Genomic DNA, 19225 nt, shown 5'->3' with positions numbered 1-19225 from the left:
TTATTCAGCAATGACAAAGAACTATTGCTCCACATAGCAATTTAGATATCAAGGGCACTGTTTTGAGTGAAAAAACCAATGTCAACAGATAACATACTGTGATCTGTATCACATGACTCTGTTTATGTTATGTTGTTGTTGCTGAGTTGTGTCCAACCCCAGGGGTTGCAGTGCGCCAGGCTTCCCTGTTCTTCACTGTTCTGTAGTTTGCTCAGACTCATGTTGATTGAGTCGGTGATGCCATCCAGCCATCTCATCCTCTGTTGCCGCTCTCTCCTCCTGCCCTCACTCTTTCCTCGAATCAGGGTCTTTTCCAGTGTGTCGGCTCTTCACATCAGGTGACTGAAGTATTGGAGCTTCAGTTTCAGCATCAGTCCTTCCAGTGAATATTCAGGGTTGATTTCCTTTTGGATTGCCTGGATTAATCTCCTTGCAGTCCAAGGGACTGTCAAGAGTCTTCTCCAGCACCGTAGTTCAAAAGCATCAATTCTTCGGCACTCAGCCTTCTTAATGGTCCAACTCTCACGTCTGTACATGACTACTGGAAAAACCATAGCTTTCACTATATGGAATTTTGCCAGCATTTATTTATGTTATCTACCTATTTATGTTGCATTCTCCAAACGACAAAATTATAGAGATTAATGATTGTTGACATTTAAGGGTGAGGAGGGAATGGCTGTGACTGTAAAGGAGTAAGGGGAGGGTGATCGTTGTGGAGATGGAATAGTTCTGTATCTTACGGAGGTGGTAGTTACAGCAGTTTACGTGATAAAATGATATAGACCAAGAGACACACACTGTCCCAATGTCAAATCTCTGGGTTTGATATTGTGCTGTAATTATTTAAGATGTAACTGTTGGAAAAACTGGATTAAAGGCACATGAACCTCTCTACTACCTTTGCAGCTTCCTGTGAACTTTTAGTTATTTCAAAATGTTTTTATTTAAATAAAACCTTTTGTTTGATTACCTGTTATCTGCCAGCAATTTTACTTGAACTTTTAGATCTTTCTAACTTTCCCTGCAAATTATAGGTATTCTCCCCATTTAGCAGATGAGATTTAGGAGGCTTCATTTGTTTTTTTCTGAAATCAGATGCATCTCAGGATCAAGAAAATCTGGTAAATTGCCTGAGGTCAAGTGACTAGTGAAGAACTATAGCAAGCCTTAAACCTGGCTGCCTCAGCCCAAAAGCCCATGTCCTTTCTCACGTCCTCCTCTAAGTACTTGTGTCTTGGAATTAAGTAAAAGTAGGGCTTAATGTTGAGGTGAGGGGAGTATTTATTTATTTATAATGCTAAATAATAATTTAGCATTATAGGCTAGATATATGATAAATGATACAGAAATGAGAGCTATGTTGATCCAGAAATTAGAAACATGAGCCCTTTAAAGTTACTTAGAATTTAGTGGAAGGGTCAGGGAAGTAAAGACATGATTATAATACGTCTTATAAAAATACTAAGATAAAACTATATAAGAAGCTTTTTATATAAATAAGAGGTTACAGATTTCTCCTCTCCAGAGGAGAAAAACCTGTAACCTCTCCTGGGGCAGTGGAAGGTTAGCAAACAGGTTTAGCATGTTCTTGTTGCTCAGAGACATGGCACCATAGAAACTGTGAACAGAGACAAAAAGACAGACAAATTGAAGTTTGTTTGATTACCCCACATCCTATAGTTTAAGAAAAATAACTAGTAATGACAGTAGGTAATGAGAGCAGGGGAAAGGAAAGAAACGTGCAATCATGGATGAGAAGAGCCACCAGGATATCATTGCATGGTTTCTGTACTAGTTACTAAGGGTGAGCTGCAGGTTGTTTTAGAGTTCATAGAGGCAAAGGCAGCAACGAAATTGTAGTTAAATAATATATGGTCCAAAGGATAAAAACAAACCAGGTATACAAAGAGGTACATTTTTTCCTGAAACCAGAGACCTGAGCAAAGCTCTCCCTGAGGGTTCTGTCTTTTTTTATTTATTGAAGTATAGTTGATTTATAATGTGTTAGCTTCTGATATGTACAGCAAAGTGATTCAGTTATATGTATATCATTTTTAATTTTCTTTTCCATTATGGTCTATTACAGAATATTGAATATAATTCCCTGGACTATACAGTAGGGCCTTATTATTTATCCATTCTATATCCCTGAGGATTCTTAAAAAGAGGGTTCTGTAACATAGTATATAGCACTTTTCAATAAATTCTCTAATAGAGGTTTTAAACTCAGTTTAGCGAGATTGTTTCTTTTTTTTTAATTAATTTTTATTGGAATATAGTTGCTTTACAACCTTGTGTTAGTTCCATATACATGTACCTCCTCCCTTTTGGACTTCCTTCCAGGTCACCACAGTGCATTAAGTAGAGTCTATGTGAGACTGTTTCTTACAGCCTGTCTAGTAGTTAGGTATATATTGAAGATGGTGGAAAGGGCTTTACAGACATTGGCCTTGGATCACAAATGGAATTTGTTCGTCTCATTCTCAGTGTAAGGAAGCACCATACTGCTGCTGCTAAGTCACTTCAGTCATGTCCGACTCTGTGCGACCCCATAGACGGCAGCCCACCAGGTTCCCCCGTCCCTGGGATTCTCCAGGCAAGAACACTGGAGTGGGTTGCCATTTCCTTCTCCAATGCATGAAAGTGAAAAGTGAAACGGAAGTCGGTCAGTCATGTCCGACTCCTAGCGACCCCATGGACTGCAGCCTACCAGGCTCCTCCGTCCATGGGATTTTCTAGGCGACAGTACTGGAGTGAGGTGCCATTGCCTTCTCCAGGAATTACCTCAAATCTGCATTTTCAAAGAATTTTTAGCTGTAGTTGGGAGAAGACCAAAAAAGAAGAGAGTAGGAAGTATTGCTGCAATTCAGCCTGGTTGTGTAAAAACTCAACTAAACAAATAAGTGCATTTACAGTTACCTTTTTGCTTTTTTTTTTTAAAAAGCTTCTTCACATTTTTTCTCATTTCCTGGGTTTGACAACTTAAATTCTTTACCTGTAAATCTCACAGGTTAAGGTGCCTTGTTTTACTGTTGGTTAGTTGCTCAGTTGTGTCCGACTCGTTGCAACCCCCTGGACTATAGCCCACCAGGCCCCTCTGTCCATGAGATTTCCCAGGCAAGAATACCAAAGTGAGAGTTGGGTTAAAATAATGACTTTTCTCATCTTCTTGAGCATAATAAACGTCATTGTATTACTGCTGCTGCTGCTAAGTCGCTTCAGTCGTGTCCGACTCTGTGCGACCCCAGAGACGGCAGCCCACCAGGCTCCCCCGTCCCTGGGATTCTCCAGGCAAGAACACTGGAGTGGGTTGCCATTTTGTACTACACTTAGTTATATGTAACTCATGACCTTTAGGATACTTCCTTACATATGTGACAAATATTACAGTTTATATTTTTAAAGAAAACTTTGTTGATTTTGATGGTTTGGAAAGAGCTGTCTCCAGTTGTTTGAAAAGGGCACAGTTATAACAACAACAACAACAAAAAACAATACTAGAGCTAAGAATAATGTTAGATAAGGGGTTTAGCTATTTTAGATGTTCTTTAAAGACCAAAATTGTTTTTTCTTCTTTTTACATCTTACACCAACACAGTACCTTGGATATAGTAGGTACTCAGTAAATATTTGTTAAATATACAAGGCAGATCTTGTGGAAAAGGACCTTTGTGCCACCACTTTATCTCAGATATTTCTTTTATGGCATTTACATACTGTATATGTGTTTTCTTAAGTAAACAATACATTCTCCTTGAGCAGATACTTAACCTATCTTTGTATCTTTTGAAGTTAACAAAATTCTTAACATATTATCCTTATTCAATGAGTCTAACATATTTTTTTTCCTTTAAAGGCATTTGGATACCTTCGTGATAGAAAAGGCCCTTTTCTTCATCCATTGATGGTTTGCTAGTGGGCTGGGAAAGGAAGCTGTGGTCCTCCACTTTAGTCAGCAAATACTTGATTGATTTGGTATCAGTATTTAGCTTAGTCAAGTAAGTTACTGATATGTTCAAAACGATTTTTCTAAAGAGTTAACATATTTTGATAACAATAATTAGAAATTTCTATTCTAAAGAATGCCTAATTGGTGATTTTAATGATAATAATATAACAATAATTACTTCAAGACTGGTTCCTTGTCTGCAGATACAAGTATTTGGCAATTTTTCTAAAAAATCAACAGTAAGTTTTTTTGTTTCTAAGCTGAAAATTGTCTTGAGAGTTATAGCTATATGAACTTAAAATATTTATTTAGTATATATTTTTCAGATAGGTAATATAGTCACATGGTACAAAATTCAGAAAAAAGATACATAGTTAAGTTTCCCTGCCAGGGAAGCAAACCTCCCTTCCTAAATCCAGTCACCTAATTGTTCTCCTCAGAGGGAAGCTAAGGAAATCCTTTAATGTGATTATTTTCTTTCTCATTACAACAGATTGAAGATCTCAAACAGACAAATCATGGCTTGGAAGAATATGTTAAGAAACTCTTGGATAGTAAGGAGGTGGTAAGCAGTCGAGTAGATGATTTAACCAGCCACAATGAGCACCTTTGTCAAGAATTGATTAAAATTGACCAACTAGCAGAGCAACTAGAAAAAGAAAAAAATTTTGTCGTGGATACGGCTGACAAGGAACTTGAAGAAGCAAAGGTACTAGATTTATCACTAATCAGGTTTTTTTTTAATTGAGGTATAGTGGACATATTACATTATGTTAGTTTCAAGTGTACAACATAATGAATCGATATTTGTATGTATTGCAAAATAATCACCATAACAAGTCTAGTTAACCTCCAACTAGGTACTGATCAGGATTTTAGTTCTATTTAAACATCATGCGATTAATTCAGGCTTCCTTGGTGGCTCAGTGGTGAAGAATCCACCTGCCAATGCAGGAGATGCAGGTTCAATCCCTGGGTTGAGAAGATCCCCTGGCAAAACAACTCTGTCCAGTATTCTTGCCTGGAGAATCCCATGGACAGAAGAGCCTGGCGGGCTACAGTCCATGGGGGTCAAAAAAAGAGCTGGACACAACTTAATGATTAAACAACAACAAATTATTAATGCAGTAGGAAAAGTGACATACTCATTTATATCATCTGAAGGTTTTTTAGATTTGACATTGTATTGTCTATTCTAAGGATTAAATTATATTGTATTTCATATTTTCTTTTAAAAAATTTGCTCAAAAAATTTCCTAAGTAATAGGAAATATGTGCTCATGCTCAGTTGTGTCTGACTCTGCGACCCCGTGGACTGTAGCCCTCCAGGCTCCTCTGTCCATGGCATTTACCAGGCAAGAATACTAGAGTTGGTTGCCATTTCCTCCTTCAGAGGATTTCCCAACCTAGGGATTGAACCTGCAGCTCTTGCATTTCTGCATTGGCAATTGGATTCTTTACCACTGGTCACCTGGGAAGCCCAAGTAATATGTAGACACGGTAAAAACTTTAAGCAATGGGGATGTTCTATATGTAGAAGAGTTCTCTTTCTCTTTAAGCCTTTTATCTTCTGCAGAGGTATCTGCCAACAAATAGATATGTATATTTCCATTCTTCTTTTTTGTTTTCACACGCACACACATGAAATTTATTTCACACTTAAAAAAAAGATGGTTTTTTTTTTTTTTTAAATTTATTTTATTTTTAAACTTTACATAACTGTATTAGATTTGCCAAATATCAAAATGAATCCGCCACAGGTATACATGTGTTCCCCATCCCGAACCCTCCTCCCTCCCCCCTCCCCATTCCATCCCTCTGGGTCGTCCCAGTGCACCAGCCCCAAGCATCCAGTATCGTGCATCGAACCTGGACTGGCAACTCATTTCATACATGATATTTTACATGTTTCAATGCCATTCTCCCAAATCTTCCCACCCTCTCCCTCTCCCACAGAGTCCATAAGACTGTTCTATACATCAGTGTCTCTTTTGCTGTCTCGTACACAGGGTTATTGTTACCATCTTTCTAAATTCCATATATATGCGTTAGTATACTGTATTGGTGTTTTTTAAACCACAGTTTTAAGTTTCTATGTGGTCATATTTGTCAGTCTTGACCGACTTCTGAGTTTTGATCTTTGATGTTTTTGAGTTCCCACTCCCTTTTTAAAACATTTGAATATATTTTACCTTTTTAGAGCAGTTTTAGGTTCAGAGCAAAATGAAGCAGAAGGTAGAGAGATTTCCCATATACTCCTTGCCCCCACATATGCCTGCTGTCCCCCATTATCAGCATCCCCCAGCAAAGTGGTGTATTTGTCACAGTTGATAATGAATTGACATCATGATCACCCAGAGCCCACGGTTTGCATCAAGTTTCACTCTTGACGTTGTGCAGTCTACAATTTGAACAAAAGTAAAATGACATGTATCTACCATTATAGTATAAAACAGAGTAATTTCACTGCCCTAAAAATGTTCCTCTGAAAATCTCCACCTAGTTTTGATCCTTGTTTGGGAAGGCCTTCTCACCTCAAAAACAACAAGAATATCTTCTACAGTTTTAAGAGTTTTAATATATCTATTTAAAGTTTTAATCCTTCTGGAATTTCTTTTTGTTCTAGTATGAGGTAGGGTTGACTAATCCTTTCTTCAGTCGCTGATTTGAAGTGCCATTTTAACAGCCACTAAATTCTTATATGTGCATAGATATGTTTCTGGACTTTTTGGTTTCATTGATTCAGTTTCTATGTCATTTTCTATGCCACTACCATAGAAAATATAAAACTAAATAACTGTAGTTTTATGATTTTTTTTTACATAAAAGCATTTGTTTATTTATTTATTATTTTTTAATTTTGACCTTGCTGGGTCTTTGTTGTGGTACACGGGCTTCTCTTATTCTGGAGCATGGGTTCTAGAGCACATGGGGTCAGTAGTTGCAGTGTGTGGGCTTAGTTGCCCTGTGGCATGTGGGATCTTACTTCCCCAAATAGGGATCGAACCTGCATCCTCTGCATTGGCAGGCAGATTTTCAACCCCTGGACCACCAGGGAAGTCCCATGATATTTTGATAAACATTTTATTTCTTGATTAAATTTTGGTACCCCCATGACCTTTAGAAGCTAGGAACTTAAGCAGTATTATAAAATGAAAGTTTCATTTCTCTTTGCTGTCTAATAGCTTATAGGCAAGACATAGAGTATGTCTGAAAGCCAAAAACCAACCTATTGAATTTTTAAGTGAAAACATGTGATTGATTTTATTAATCACTAAATTAATGAATTGTGTCTGTGAGAAGATAGTTTCCAAAAGCTAGTTGCTGTTGCATGTTAGTTCTTGAACATCATTTTAATGTATTCTTGGTAGCATATGATAAAGCACTTAATTAAATAAATGATCAAGCTGTGAACATGTTATTGAAGGCATTATTTATTATAGTAATTTGAAACATAAGAGCTAGTTATGAACACTAGGCTGGTATTTGCTTATCTGCAGTAACCTCACTTAGAATGTGTAAAGGATAAGTAAGTCTGTAGAAGTAAAAAGTCTGAATAATGGAATAATCAAATACATGAAGTTTATTACACAATCTTCTTTAATAGTGTTGCCTGGAGGAGGTCCTTAGAAGAACTACTTGAGAGAGTAGATAAGAATGATTTCATTTGTGTTTAATTTGCAATTTATCTTACAATGGTTGCTGCCGAAGTCTTTGGAGGAAATTTAAAAGTAACTTAGGACTTCCCTGGCGGTCCAGTGGTTAATACTCCTAGCTTCCAAGCTGGGAGCATGGGTTTGACCCCTGGTGGGGGAACTAAGTTCTCACATGCCACGTGGCCAAAAATGTAAATCAATGTAGCTTAACTAACTGTTTTAAACATTCTTAATAAATTCTTTTGTTTGTATTGTTTCTTTTAAAATAATAGTTATCCTTCATTCACAGTTTAATGGTAAATTGAGTTGTCTTAATTATAAAAATTATCAAAAAACACTGAATTGATGTTTAATTATGTCTTTCTTGTTTTCTTCTTCAAATTTAAAATTAACAGCACTCCTTCCCAGACTGTGGGAAGTGTAGCTGGCCAAATTCTTCTATAAGGAGAATGCTTAGTTTTGAAGTATTGATTTTAAAGGGTTGTTAGAGTCTGTGTTCTAGAGAGAGACTTCTCTTTCAGAATGAACCTCCTGCTTATCAGAAAGGGAGAATTTCAGCAATGGAAAACATCTAAAATAAAAGATCTTGGATTTACCTAAAACTGAAAATATTAAATTTGTAAATGGAAATTCTGTCCATCTCAGAAGAGAGTGTTTCTAGGAAAGAGATATCCATATATGTATAATGTGGAAAGTCTGGTGTACTTGAGAATTGGAAAGCGATTTGTAGAAGAGGTGGGCTGCAGTTTTAGGGAAGAGATAACATTGTTGATACAGGGAAAGTATTAAAAAGTTAATAGAGAAAGGACAAAATGGAAATAGATCCTTTGTGTTGGTGAAAGATCCTGAAATGAAAGCACCATCCTCAATAAGCAAATGTTCCACGTAGAACAGGGATTAGAAAAAATGCATGACCTGTGCTGGGAGTGTGAACCCAGTGCATGTTGTCATCATCCGGTCACTGGGTGTACAGTTTAGGTGTCCAATCCCTGGGGAGAGAGTCTTTGTCTGATTTGTGAGATGAGACTTGAAACGAGAATTTCTAATCTGAGAGATGAGAATGTTTGGGTTCCTATACTGTTAAAAGATGCTGCTTTAGGTATGTGGAAGTAGAGTCTGAGCCTAAAGCTACTGTTAGTTTGTCTAGAATTGAGATAGTATTGAATTTATTTACTCAGAAGAGTTTACTGTTAGCTATGTTTTTAAAGTCCACTGAGTAACTTCTTCCATCATTTATTCCACTAAAATGTTTTGAGGGACTTCCCTGATGGTCCAGTGGTTAACACTCTACCTTCCATTGCAGGGGTTGCAGGTTCAATCCCTGGTCCGGGAGCTAAGACCCCACATGCCTTGGGGCCAAAAAACCAAAACATGAAACAGAAGCAGTATTGTAACAAATTCAGTAAAGGATTTTAAAATGGTCCACGTCAAAAAAAATCTTAAAAAATAAATTAAAAAAATGAAATGTTTTGTTTCTTCATACAATTTGTATTCTTAATTAAAAATGAGGCCATTATTGGATAGCATGACCGATTCAATGGATATGAGTTTGAGCAAACTGCAGGAAATAGTGAAGGACAGGGAAGCCTATTATCTATAGCCATGTAACAAATTGCTATTGAACTTTAATGACTTCAAACAACAAATATTTACATCTTACAGTTTCCAGTGCAACTTAACTGAGTAGTTCTGGCTCACCATTTCCCAGGAAACTGTAATCAAGATGATGGCCGGGCTTTGGTTCTGGCTTGACTGGGTACTGGTAGATTTGCTTTTAAGATGACTTATTCAGATGACTCTTGGCTTTTGACAGGAAACTTAGTTCCTTGGGCTTCCCTGGTGGCTCAGTGGTAAAGACTCCATCTGCAATGCAGGAGACTGGGGTTCGATCCCTGGGTCTGAAAGATCCCCTGGAGAAGGGAATGGCAACCCACTCCAGAATTCCTGCCATGGACAGAGGAACCTGGTAGGCTACAGTCCACAGGGTCACAAACAGTCGGACACACCTGAATGACTAACACTTGCACTTTTCACTTGGTTCCTTGCCACGTGGACCTCTCCCTAGGTTGCTTGATATATTCTTCGTGGCAGCTGGCTTCCTTCTGCCACCGTGATCCAAAAGAAATAAAAAGGCAGAGTTTCCAGTCTCAGAATTTATATGCTGTCACTCCCACATATCTTGTTCATCAGAAGAGAGTCCCCAAGTATGGACAACACTTAAGGGGAGGGGAATTAAGCTCCATTTTTTGAAGGCAAGAGCATCAGAATTTTGAGACATATTTTAAAGCTACCACGACCATAGTCACTGGCAGCAGCAGCAGCAGTGACTATATACAGAGAAGGCAATGGCACCCCACTCCAGTGCTCTTGCCTGTAAAGTTCCATGGATAGAGGAGCCTGGTGGGCTGCAGTCCATGGGGTCGCTAGGAGTCGGACGCGACTTCCCTTTCACTTTTCACTTTCATGCATTGGAGAAGGAAATGGCAACCCACCCCAGTGTTCTTGCCTGGAGAATCCCAGGAACGGGGGAGCCTGGTGGGCTGCCGTCTGTGGGGTCGCACAGAGTCGGACACGACTGAAGCGACTTAGCAGTAGGACGACCATAAGCTTCCTTTTATCTTTTCACCTTGAGTTGTTTGTCATTCATGACTTAATGCAGTGTTTCCTAGAGTTGAACATGAGTTTCTGAAACATGAAGAAACAGAACTGCAATTTTATCGTCACTAGTTTTGTCATACAATGTATATTTTTAATTAACATCGGGACATTATTAGACTGCATCTCTGGTAACTCTTGTCATTACTGTTACTTTATATGTGACTCTATCAAAAATACTTTAGAATCTACCATGTGGAAGACAAAGTATAAAGCCTGTGTATGTGTCTAACCCATGTCCCCAACCACACACACACTGATTCCCTCTCTCTCTCCTGCTTCATTTTTCTCTAGCACTTTCCTCCTTCCTCCCTCCCTCTGCTGTAGCCACACTGACCTCCTTACTGTTCCTTGATTTAGCAAACAATCTTTTCCCTTTTGCTATAGCTGTATGCTTTGTCTGGAATATTTTTCTTCGATTTTTCAATGGTTGACTCCCTCAGTGTGGACTTCCCTGGTCACCCCATTTTAAATTCTATTCTTTGTAAACACTCCCAATATCCTTAAGAATATTGCTCCTTTTTTCTGATGTACTGTGTAATTTAATTTTTAGGTTTATTTTTTGTCATCTACCAACTAGACTATAAGGTGTCCAAAGGCAAGGATCTTTGTCTATTTCATTCCTTTTTTAAAAATCGAAAGTATAGAGTAGGTGTGAGTGCTCATTAAATTTTTTCTTGAATGACATAATCACTATCTGATATATACTTTACCTATTATCTTTTATTTATCTCTTTTGAACTAGAATGTTAGCTCCATGAGGGTAGAGGTTCCTGTTTTATTCTGTGCTATAACCAGCACATGAGACAATCAGACACACAGTAAGATCCTCATTAAACAATTGTCAAATAAATGAAGGCCGTAGCATCTTTTTATTTGGGCCAGTTATAAAAATTTTTTTCAGAGTGGATTAAGCATTAAATTTTTTATCTTGATAAAAGTAATACATTTATTTAAAATAGAAGAGTATAATGAAGAAAATAATATGTACCATAATCACACCTTGCTATACCTAGACATAATCTATCTTCCTCAGTTTACATACTATTGATTATATTCCATCTGTATTTGGGATATATATGTATAAATTCATTTTTTACCAGAATGTGTCATACTGGATAAAATTTTTGGCAGTGTGAGTTTTTATACTTAATTTTTATGGACACCTTTGCACATGCTATGGTTTTTCCAGTGGTCATGTATGGATGTAAGAGTTGGACTGTGAAGAAAACTGAGCGCCGAAGAATTGATGCTTTTGAACTGTGTTGTTGGAGAAGACTCTTGAGAGTCCCTTGAACTGCAAGGAGGTCCAACCAGTCCATCCTAAAGCAGATCAGTCCTGGTTGTTCATTAGAAGGACTGATGCTAAAGCTGAAACTCAAATACTTTGGCCACCTCATGCGAAGAGTTGACTCATTGGAAAAGACTCTGATGCTGGGAGGGATTGGGGGCAGGAGGAGAAGGGGATGACAGAGGCTGAGATGGCTGGATGGCATCACCGACTCGATGGACATGAGTTTGAGTAAACTCGGGGAGTTGGTGATGCACAGGGAGGCCTGGCGTGCTGCGATTCATGGGGTTGCAAAGAGTCGGACATGACTGAGCAACTGAACTGAATTGAACTTACACATACATAGACCTATGCCAACAAAGTTCCATCTAGTCAAAGCTATGGTTTTTCCAGTAGTCATGTATGGATGTGAGAGTTGGACTATAAAGAAAGCTGAGTGCCAAAGAATTGTTGCTTTTGAACTGTGGTGTTGGAGAAGATTCTTGAGAGTCCCTTGGACTGCAGGGAGATCAAACCAGTCAATCCTAAAGAAAATCAGTCCTGAATATTCATTGGAAGGACTGATGCTGAAGCGCCAATACTTTGGCCACCTAATGCAAAGAGCTGACTCATTGGAAAAGTCCCTGATGCTGGGAAAGATTGAAGGCAGGAGGAGAAGGATGACAGAGAATGAGATGATTGGATGGCATCACTGACTCAATGGACATGAGTTTGAGCAAGCTCCAGGAGTTGGTGATGGACAGGGAAGCCTGGCGTACTGCAGTCCGTGGGATCACAAAAAGTTGGACATGACTGAGTGACTGAACTTACACATGATCCGGAATAGATCCATATCTTTTTAGTGTCTAGATAGTAGTGAAAATTAAAGCATTGAAAATTATTCAGAATTATATATAAGCTTATCCAAACTGTACTTGAGTTATATTCCATACTATAACTAACCTTTTAGTATTTCATAAACTAAAATATAACTGCCAGAGAAATCTTAGAACTTTGGTCTAAAGAATAAATGAGAAGCAATAATTCCAGAAAATTCAAATTTTAATGGAAAACATTTTAGTTTGGAATAACAAAGGAGGAGGTTATGCAGAGATTTATAGCTTTGCATAAAAACATAATCACTATTCCCTAGGAATGTATAATCTAGTCATAGACTAAATATATGACCACAAGGCTGTTAAGACTGTCATAAAACTGATACAAAAAGTATTTTGTAGGTTGGATTTGATGAAACTATTAAAAGAGTTCACAAGAAAGCAGCATAATAATTTCTGACTTGGGAAAACTTAACTTCATTCTAGACATTCTTTTGACTTCGTTATTCTCATCTTCAGAATTATAATTAGTATTAACATTTTCTTTCAGGTTATGAGGAGTAGTTTGACAAAATGAAATCAATTAGTATTTTATACAAAACATTAGATAATCTAAGGGAACTGCTTCATTTCATTTAGGTTCTTTTACCATCAAAAGTAGGTAAATATAAAGGAATAAATTATCTTTTCTCTCATAAAATATTTACTGTCTGCATGTTTTTAAGTGGCTTCTGTTTCTGATGCTCTCTTTCCAACAAAAGCAATTTAGACATTTTGCACCTAAATAGCATTGTTTTCTGGCTTGTTTTTCAGATTGAACTCATTTGCCAGCAAAATAATATAATAGTATTGGAAGATACAATAAAAAGGCTTAGATCTGTAAGTACATTTTTCATAAATAAATGTTAAGGAATCACTTTTATTCTGTTAGTAGGACTGCAAAAAATTATACATATGTTTTGGCTATCATGTAATTTGTGGAAAATAAAAAGTGTTTTGTTTTCTAAAATCAGCACTCTCCCGGGTGGACAGGGGTCCTCCCATCTGTAAGAGTGATGCTGTCCTTTCTTAGAGCTGGAGAGAACTTTTGCTTGGTTTTATTAATGTCCTTAGCTGTTACTTGATTAAAATGATATCTGTGAGTAATTTAATTCTCAAAATATAAGCTGTATTTGTTTACACGTTAACTCTCATCCCTCTTAATAATAAATATTTTAAAGTCAAACGTTGTTACTTAGTTCTGAGTAATATGTTCTCTTTAACAATGTGAAATGAAAGTCGCTCTGTTTAGGCATTTTAATGTTGTCATTTAAAATATTTGAAACACCCCCTCTAAAAGTATGTCTGTACTTTTATCCCAATAAAGTATTGGTAAATAAATGTTGTAAAACAAATGCCTCTAAATATATTAAAGTGAATGGAAATGCACTTGAAAGTGTATACAAACACAGAATATCCAGCATCCATTTAATATATTCAATTAGTTTATTTTGTTCAGTAAATTTATTAAATTAATCCAACATTCAATTAATTTATTTGTTGAACAATTATTGAATAAAACTTGAAACTATAAATAGATGCTTTAATAGTAGATACAAGTTTCTCTAAGCAAGTTAATTTTATTTCTAGAACTTGTAACTAGATCACTTATAAGAAACAATTCTGGCCTCTGAAATTTCTTTACTATTTTTTCTTCAAAATTATTGTGTCAACATAGGGACATTTTCAGTGAAATAAAAATACAGTACATTCAGAAATCCTGGAAAAGAAAAGTATCTAACGCTTTTAATTTTTTTCTAGCTGCTTTTTAGAAAGTATTGCTGAATTATTATTTTTTGAATTATTTCAAAATACCAAATTTATTATTTTTAAGGATCCTGTTTGTTTTCAACTTTCATTTTGAAAATGATAATATAGTTTAGCTTGAAATAATGGCCTAATTTTTTCCTCCTTGGCAAGATAATTTTAGAGACTGAAAAAGCACAAAATAAATCTCCTTCCAGACTTGATTCCTTTGTCAAAACTTTAGAAGCAGACAGAGATTACTACAAGAGTGAAGCTCAAAATTTGAGAAAGATGATCAGAAGTAGATCTAAAAGCCCACGACGCCCATCTCCATCTTCTCGGGTAGGTTTTTGGAAACTTGTAAATGTTTTGGAATTTGTTGCTGGAGCAGTGGATTTTATTTTTTGATTCACCTAATCTGGAAATAATTCCTTTTAATTTGGCGTGAATTGGTGTCTCAAGGAGAATGGGAGATGGAGCTCTCTTTGGTGGCACCGTGGACCATCAAAATTGGTCCTTTATCCCCAGCATTAGTAGTGATTGGGAGTAATCAGACAGATGTGGAGCAATTGATGTTGTTTAAAAGAGAAGTGATTTTAAACTTTTTTTCATTATTTCGTTATATAATCGTGTTTGCTTAACCAGGAATTGTGTGCTGCCATCACTAGGACGTTTCTATTAGTGTGTGTGTGTGTGTGTGTGTGTGTGTGTGTGTGTTAGTTGCTCAGTTGTGTCCAACTCCTTGCAACCCCATGGACTATATTAGTAACATGTCAAAGAAGAATTTCACATTTAAAAAAAATTTTACTGAAGTATAGTTGATGTTGTGTTTAATTTCACTCTGTACAGCACGGTAACTCAGTTATACATACATATTTTGTTTTTCATATTCTTTTCCATTATGGCTTATCATAGGATATTGAATGTAGTTTACCTGTGGTATACAGAAGGACCTTGTTGTTTATTCAGATTTCTCATGTAATAATTGTAGGGTACAAACTGTGATGTAGAGCTTTTGAAGACAACACGAGACCGTGAAGAACTCAAATGCATGCTGGAAAAATATGAGCGTCATTTGGCAGAAATTCAGGGTAATGTCAAGGTTCTCACATCTGAGAGAGATAAGACCTTTCTTCTGTATGAGCAGGTAAACTTATTTATACGTAAACAAAATATGTAAATACTAGCATTCAGTTCTGTGTGCGTGTTTGTGTGTGCTCAGTCACTTCAGTTGTGTCCAACTCCTTGTGACCCTGTGGACAGTGGCCCACTAGTCTCCTCTGTCCATGGGATTCTCCAGGCAAGAATACTGGAGTGGGTTGCTATTCCCTCTTCCAGGGGATCTTCCTGACCCAGGGATCGAACCCATGTCTCTTATGTCTCCTGCATTGGCAGGTGGTTTCTTTACCATTCATTCTACCTGGGAAGCCAGCATTTAATTCCTAGAGATGGGTAAATTCTTTAAGTTCTGTGAGAATACTTAAATCTATTAATCAAATTAACGTTTGAGAATTACCTTTGTTCTTATGATGTTCTTAATGAAATATAAAGTATTTGTGTATGTATACACACACATGTTATCCTCATATCCTAGAAAGATGATATACATGCATAGAAATAGCCTGATTTTTGGAATAAGAAATGAGAAAAGTAACTGGATACAGTGAGTTCACAGTGAAAAGATTTGGATTTGGAGGTTAAAAAATATTAACACATTGCTTGTCAATCACTTTAGGAATTGCCATAAAATTTGTTTAATCTCAGAGAGTAAAATCAATTTGTCATTTATCTGTATTTTTAGCTTATGATTGTACAACCCTTATTAAACAAATAGCTTCTTTACTCAATTAAACCCCATATATCACCAACATAATTTTTTCAAAAATATCAAATTTTATTAAGAGTTGCAGCTACTAAGTATAAGGTTCTGGGCGTGTTACTCTAAAAGATAGAAAAAATAAGACACTGTTTCCTATGTTTACATTCTAGTTAGGAAGAGAAGTATATTGTGTTGTATCTATTTTTTGTTATTTTAGCATAAGTAGTCTAGAAAATATTATAAGAAATAGAAGAGATGGGTATTTTTTAGTTATGGCATTTAAGATCTTTGCTGGACTATACAGAGTTTAAGTCCTGAAGGAAAGATGGGTTTTCTTTTATCTTGAAAGGGGTAAGAAGGAACATTCAAACTAAAGGAATGACCTGAAACAAAGGGTAAAGGCAGGAAGAACAGTATGTGAATGAATCCATTTATAACTAGAACAAAAGGTACATGTCTGTGGAGTGAGGTGGGAGCCAAGGCTTGAGAGGTGGATTGGACTAGAGCAGAAGTTTTCAAAAAAAAAAAAAAAGTTTTCAAACTTTTTCTGTGAAGGCCCAGGTAAAAAGCAGCTTGGGCCTTGCAGGCTATGTGACCTCTGACATAGCTGTTCAGCTCTGTTGTTGTAGCGCAACAGCCCCAATAGATAACAAACAAGAGAACGAGTTTGTTCCTGTTATTCAGTTGCTCAGTTGTGTCCAGCATTTTGCAACCCCATGGACTGCAGCACGCCAGGCTCCCCTGTGCTTCACTGTCTCCCTGAGTCTGTTCAAACTCATGTCCATTGAATCAGTGATGCCATTCAACCATCTCATCTTCTGTTGTCCCCTTCTCCTCCTGACTTCAATCTTTCCCAGCATCAGGGACTTTCCCAGTAAGTAGGCTCTTCACATCAGGGGGCCAAAGTATCAAAGCTTCAGCTGCAGCATCAGTCCTTCCAGTGAATATTCAGGGTTGATTTCCTTTAGGATTTGGCTGTGTTACAGTATAATTGATTTATAGAGGCACAAGTACTTGAAATTCCATAGAGTGGTGGGTGTGGGAGCTAGGTTAGACTGGGGTAAGAGAGTGGGTGATAGGGAACAGGCAGGGTGTACAAACCACAGCACTTAAAAAACAAAACTGTCAAAGGAAAAAGAGACAAATGGTGATAAATGGGATAGTAGAATTAAGTGACAGTTTTTCAAGATATGGGAGCCATGTGCATGGTTGAAAAAGTAGAGAAAGAGCCAGTGGAGAGGGTGGTATTTAAAGTGAGACAAATAATTAAAATTGAATTAGGGGTATCTTAAAAGACACTTCAGGAAATGAGGTCCAGGAGTCTGGTCAAGGCTTACCTATAGAAATTGGGAAGTAATATATCTTCTTCTGAGACTTAGATACTAGCTGAATAGATCGTGAACAAAATCAAGGGGAAGGAAGATAAGGAACGGAAGTAGCAAAGTAGGGTATGAAATCACCTGGAGATATGAAATAGACTTGGAACCCAAGGATAGTTGTTGAACAAGTGTGTGAAGCATAGGTTGGGTTTTCAGTAAGGATCAGTGGGCCTTTCTGTCGGAGTGAAAGTAGTCAAGACATGGAAATGGCACATACATTTTTGTAGAGAAATACTGGAACACTATGATAATATTTATTAAACCGGTGTTCTGCCTAAATTGTGCTGATTTCAGATTTATCACAAAATGGATGATATATATTGTAGGTACGTGAACTCCGGGAGTTGGTGATGGACAGGGAGGCCTGGCATGCTGCGATTCATGGGGTCGCAAAGAGTCAGACACGACTGAACGACTGAACTGAACCGAACTGAACTTCTTAGTAAAACTCTCTCTTGCATTAACTGCCTCCAAATTAATTTGTTTTAATTTTTGGCAAAGATAGTGTAAACCAAGCTTCTGATTGTAGATATTCATTTACATTTGGAGCATCATTTGAATTTATTTGTATAAGTTCATTAACAAATTATATCATTATCCTGCTGCATGCATATTAATATAGGCTTGCATTTTATCTGGCTGGATAGAAGATAGCTGTCTTTATTTCTGTCCTAAAGCTTGTTAAACAGAAATCTATGTATGTATTTAAATAATAGGCACAGGAAGAAATTGCCCGACTTCGACGAGAAATGATGAAAAGCTGCAAGTCTCCTAAATCAACAACAGCACATGCTATCCTCCGGCGGGTGGAGACTGAGAGAGATGTGGCCTTCACTGACTTGCGAAGAATGACCACAGAACGAGATAGTCTGAGGGAGAGGCTAAAGGTTCGAAAGAATTTTATCTCTATGAGGATCTGTGAAATGCAAAACAGCAACATTAAGAGCACCTTTGTTTTGTTTTTGTTTTTTAAACAGATTGCCCAAGAGACAGCGTTTAATGAGAAGGCTCACTTGGAACAAAGGATAGAGGAGCTGGAGTGTACAGTTCATAACGTAAAGAAAAGTCACTTTTGCACTTTGGGCTATAAACTGTCAATGGCTCCCCACTTTCCCCTTTTTCTGTGTTCAGAAAAGTTGGTTTTCTCAGATAGCATTTGCAGTCCTAAGATGTTTAAGGTGGTGTATATACTATAAATTGTCACTTTTTCATTATTTATTTTCTTCTAAAAAATGTGAGTAAAGTCTTTCTTGTGTTAGGTTGTGTATGCTTTTTGTGTATGTTCTTTAAAGAAAAACCATTAGGGATGCATTCTCAGTGATTTTAACCCTTTTTCATCTACCTGTTTCATTAATGATAGCATTGCCAGGGACAGAGAAACTGGTTTATTCTTCCTAAAGAGTAGCTGTGATAAAGAAAATTATAACAAAATGAAAACCAATGAGAAAAATATATTTAAACTGAATTTAATTGTGAAGCATCACCTTGTTACTAGTTAAGGCTTTGAGATGCTGTCCATATATATTGGCGATATTATGACTATATAAACAGAATTAAGGGAATTCAGCTTTCCGTTACCAACTTTAATTGACTATATTTCTAAATTCATCTGTTTTATGTTGTTATAATGAGTTTGTTTTTTTAAAAAAAGCAATTGACAGGAATAGACAGAAAAAAACAGAGTTTTTTTCATAGTCCCAGTTTGTATGTATAACTTGTTCATATTGAGCAACAAGTAAGAAAGCTTCTTGCAAATAGGCTATGTGTGCTATAGTCCAGCTGAAGCAGATTGAAAATGTGCATCTGCTGTGCTAGGCTTCATGGATAAGCTGTGTGGCGGCTTGCCCAAGCTCCTACTCTATAGTACCTTGTC

The 19225-nt window shown here is 36.9% G+C and overlaps 1 protein-coding gene across 11 annotated transcripts in view; it reads left to right on the top strand.

The window, feature by feature from the left end:
- TSGA10 (testis specific 10) overlaps nt 1-19225 on the top strand; it is a 108948-nt gene that overhangs the window by 37285 nt on the left and 52438 nt on the right. For 9 of the 11 annotated variants that reach the window (XM_044925643.2, XM_044925642.2, XM_025260697.3 and 6 more), the window contains 6 exons: nt 4446-4661; nt 13183-13248; nt 14329-14496; nt 15146-15301; nt 18069-18239; nt 18330-18407. In XM_044925643.2, the coding sequence (XP_044781578.1) occupies nt 14446-14496; nt 15146-15301; nt 18069-18239; nt 18330-18407 (456 nt within the window). In that variant the 5' untranslated portion in view covers nt 4446-4661; nt 13183-13248; nt 14329-14445. Of the gene's footprint in view, nt 1-4445; nt 4662-13182; nt 13249-14328; nt 14497-15145; nt 15302-18068; nt 18240-18329; nt 18408-19225 lie in introns of those variants that run through there. The other 2 variants (XM_025260696.3, XM_025260695.3) reach the window with 2 other exon arrangements.

This window comes from Bubalus bubalis, chromosome 12 (genome assembly GCF_019923935.1).
Source record: "Bubalus bubalis isolate 160015118507 breed Murrah chromosome 12, NDDB_SH_1, whole genome shotgun sequence".
NCBI lineage: Eukaryota > Metazoa > Chordata > Mammalia > Artiodactyla > Bovidae > Bubalus > Bubalus bubalis.
The sequence above is the reverse complement of the archived record's forward strand: the minus strand, read 5'-3'. Positions and strand labels throughout refer to the sequence as shown.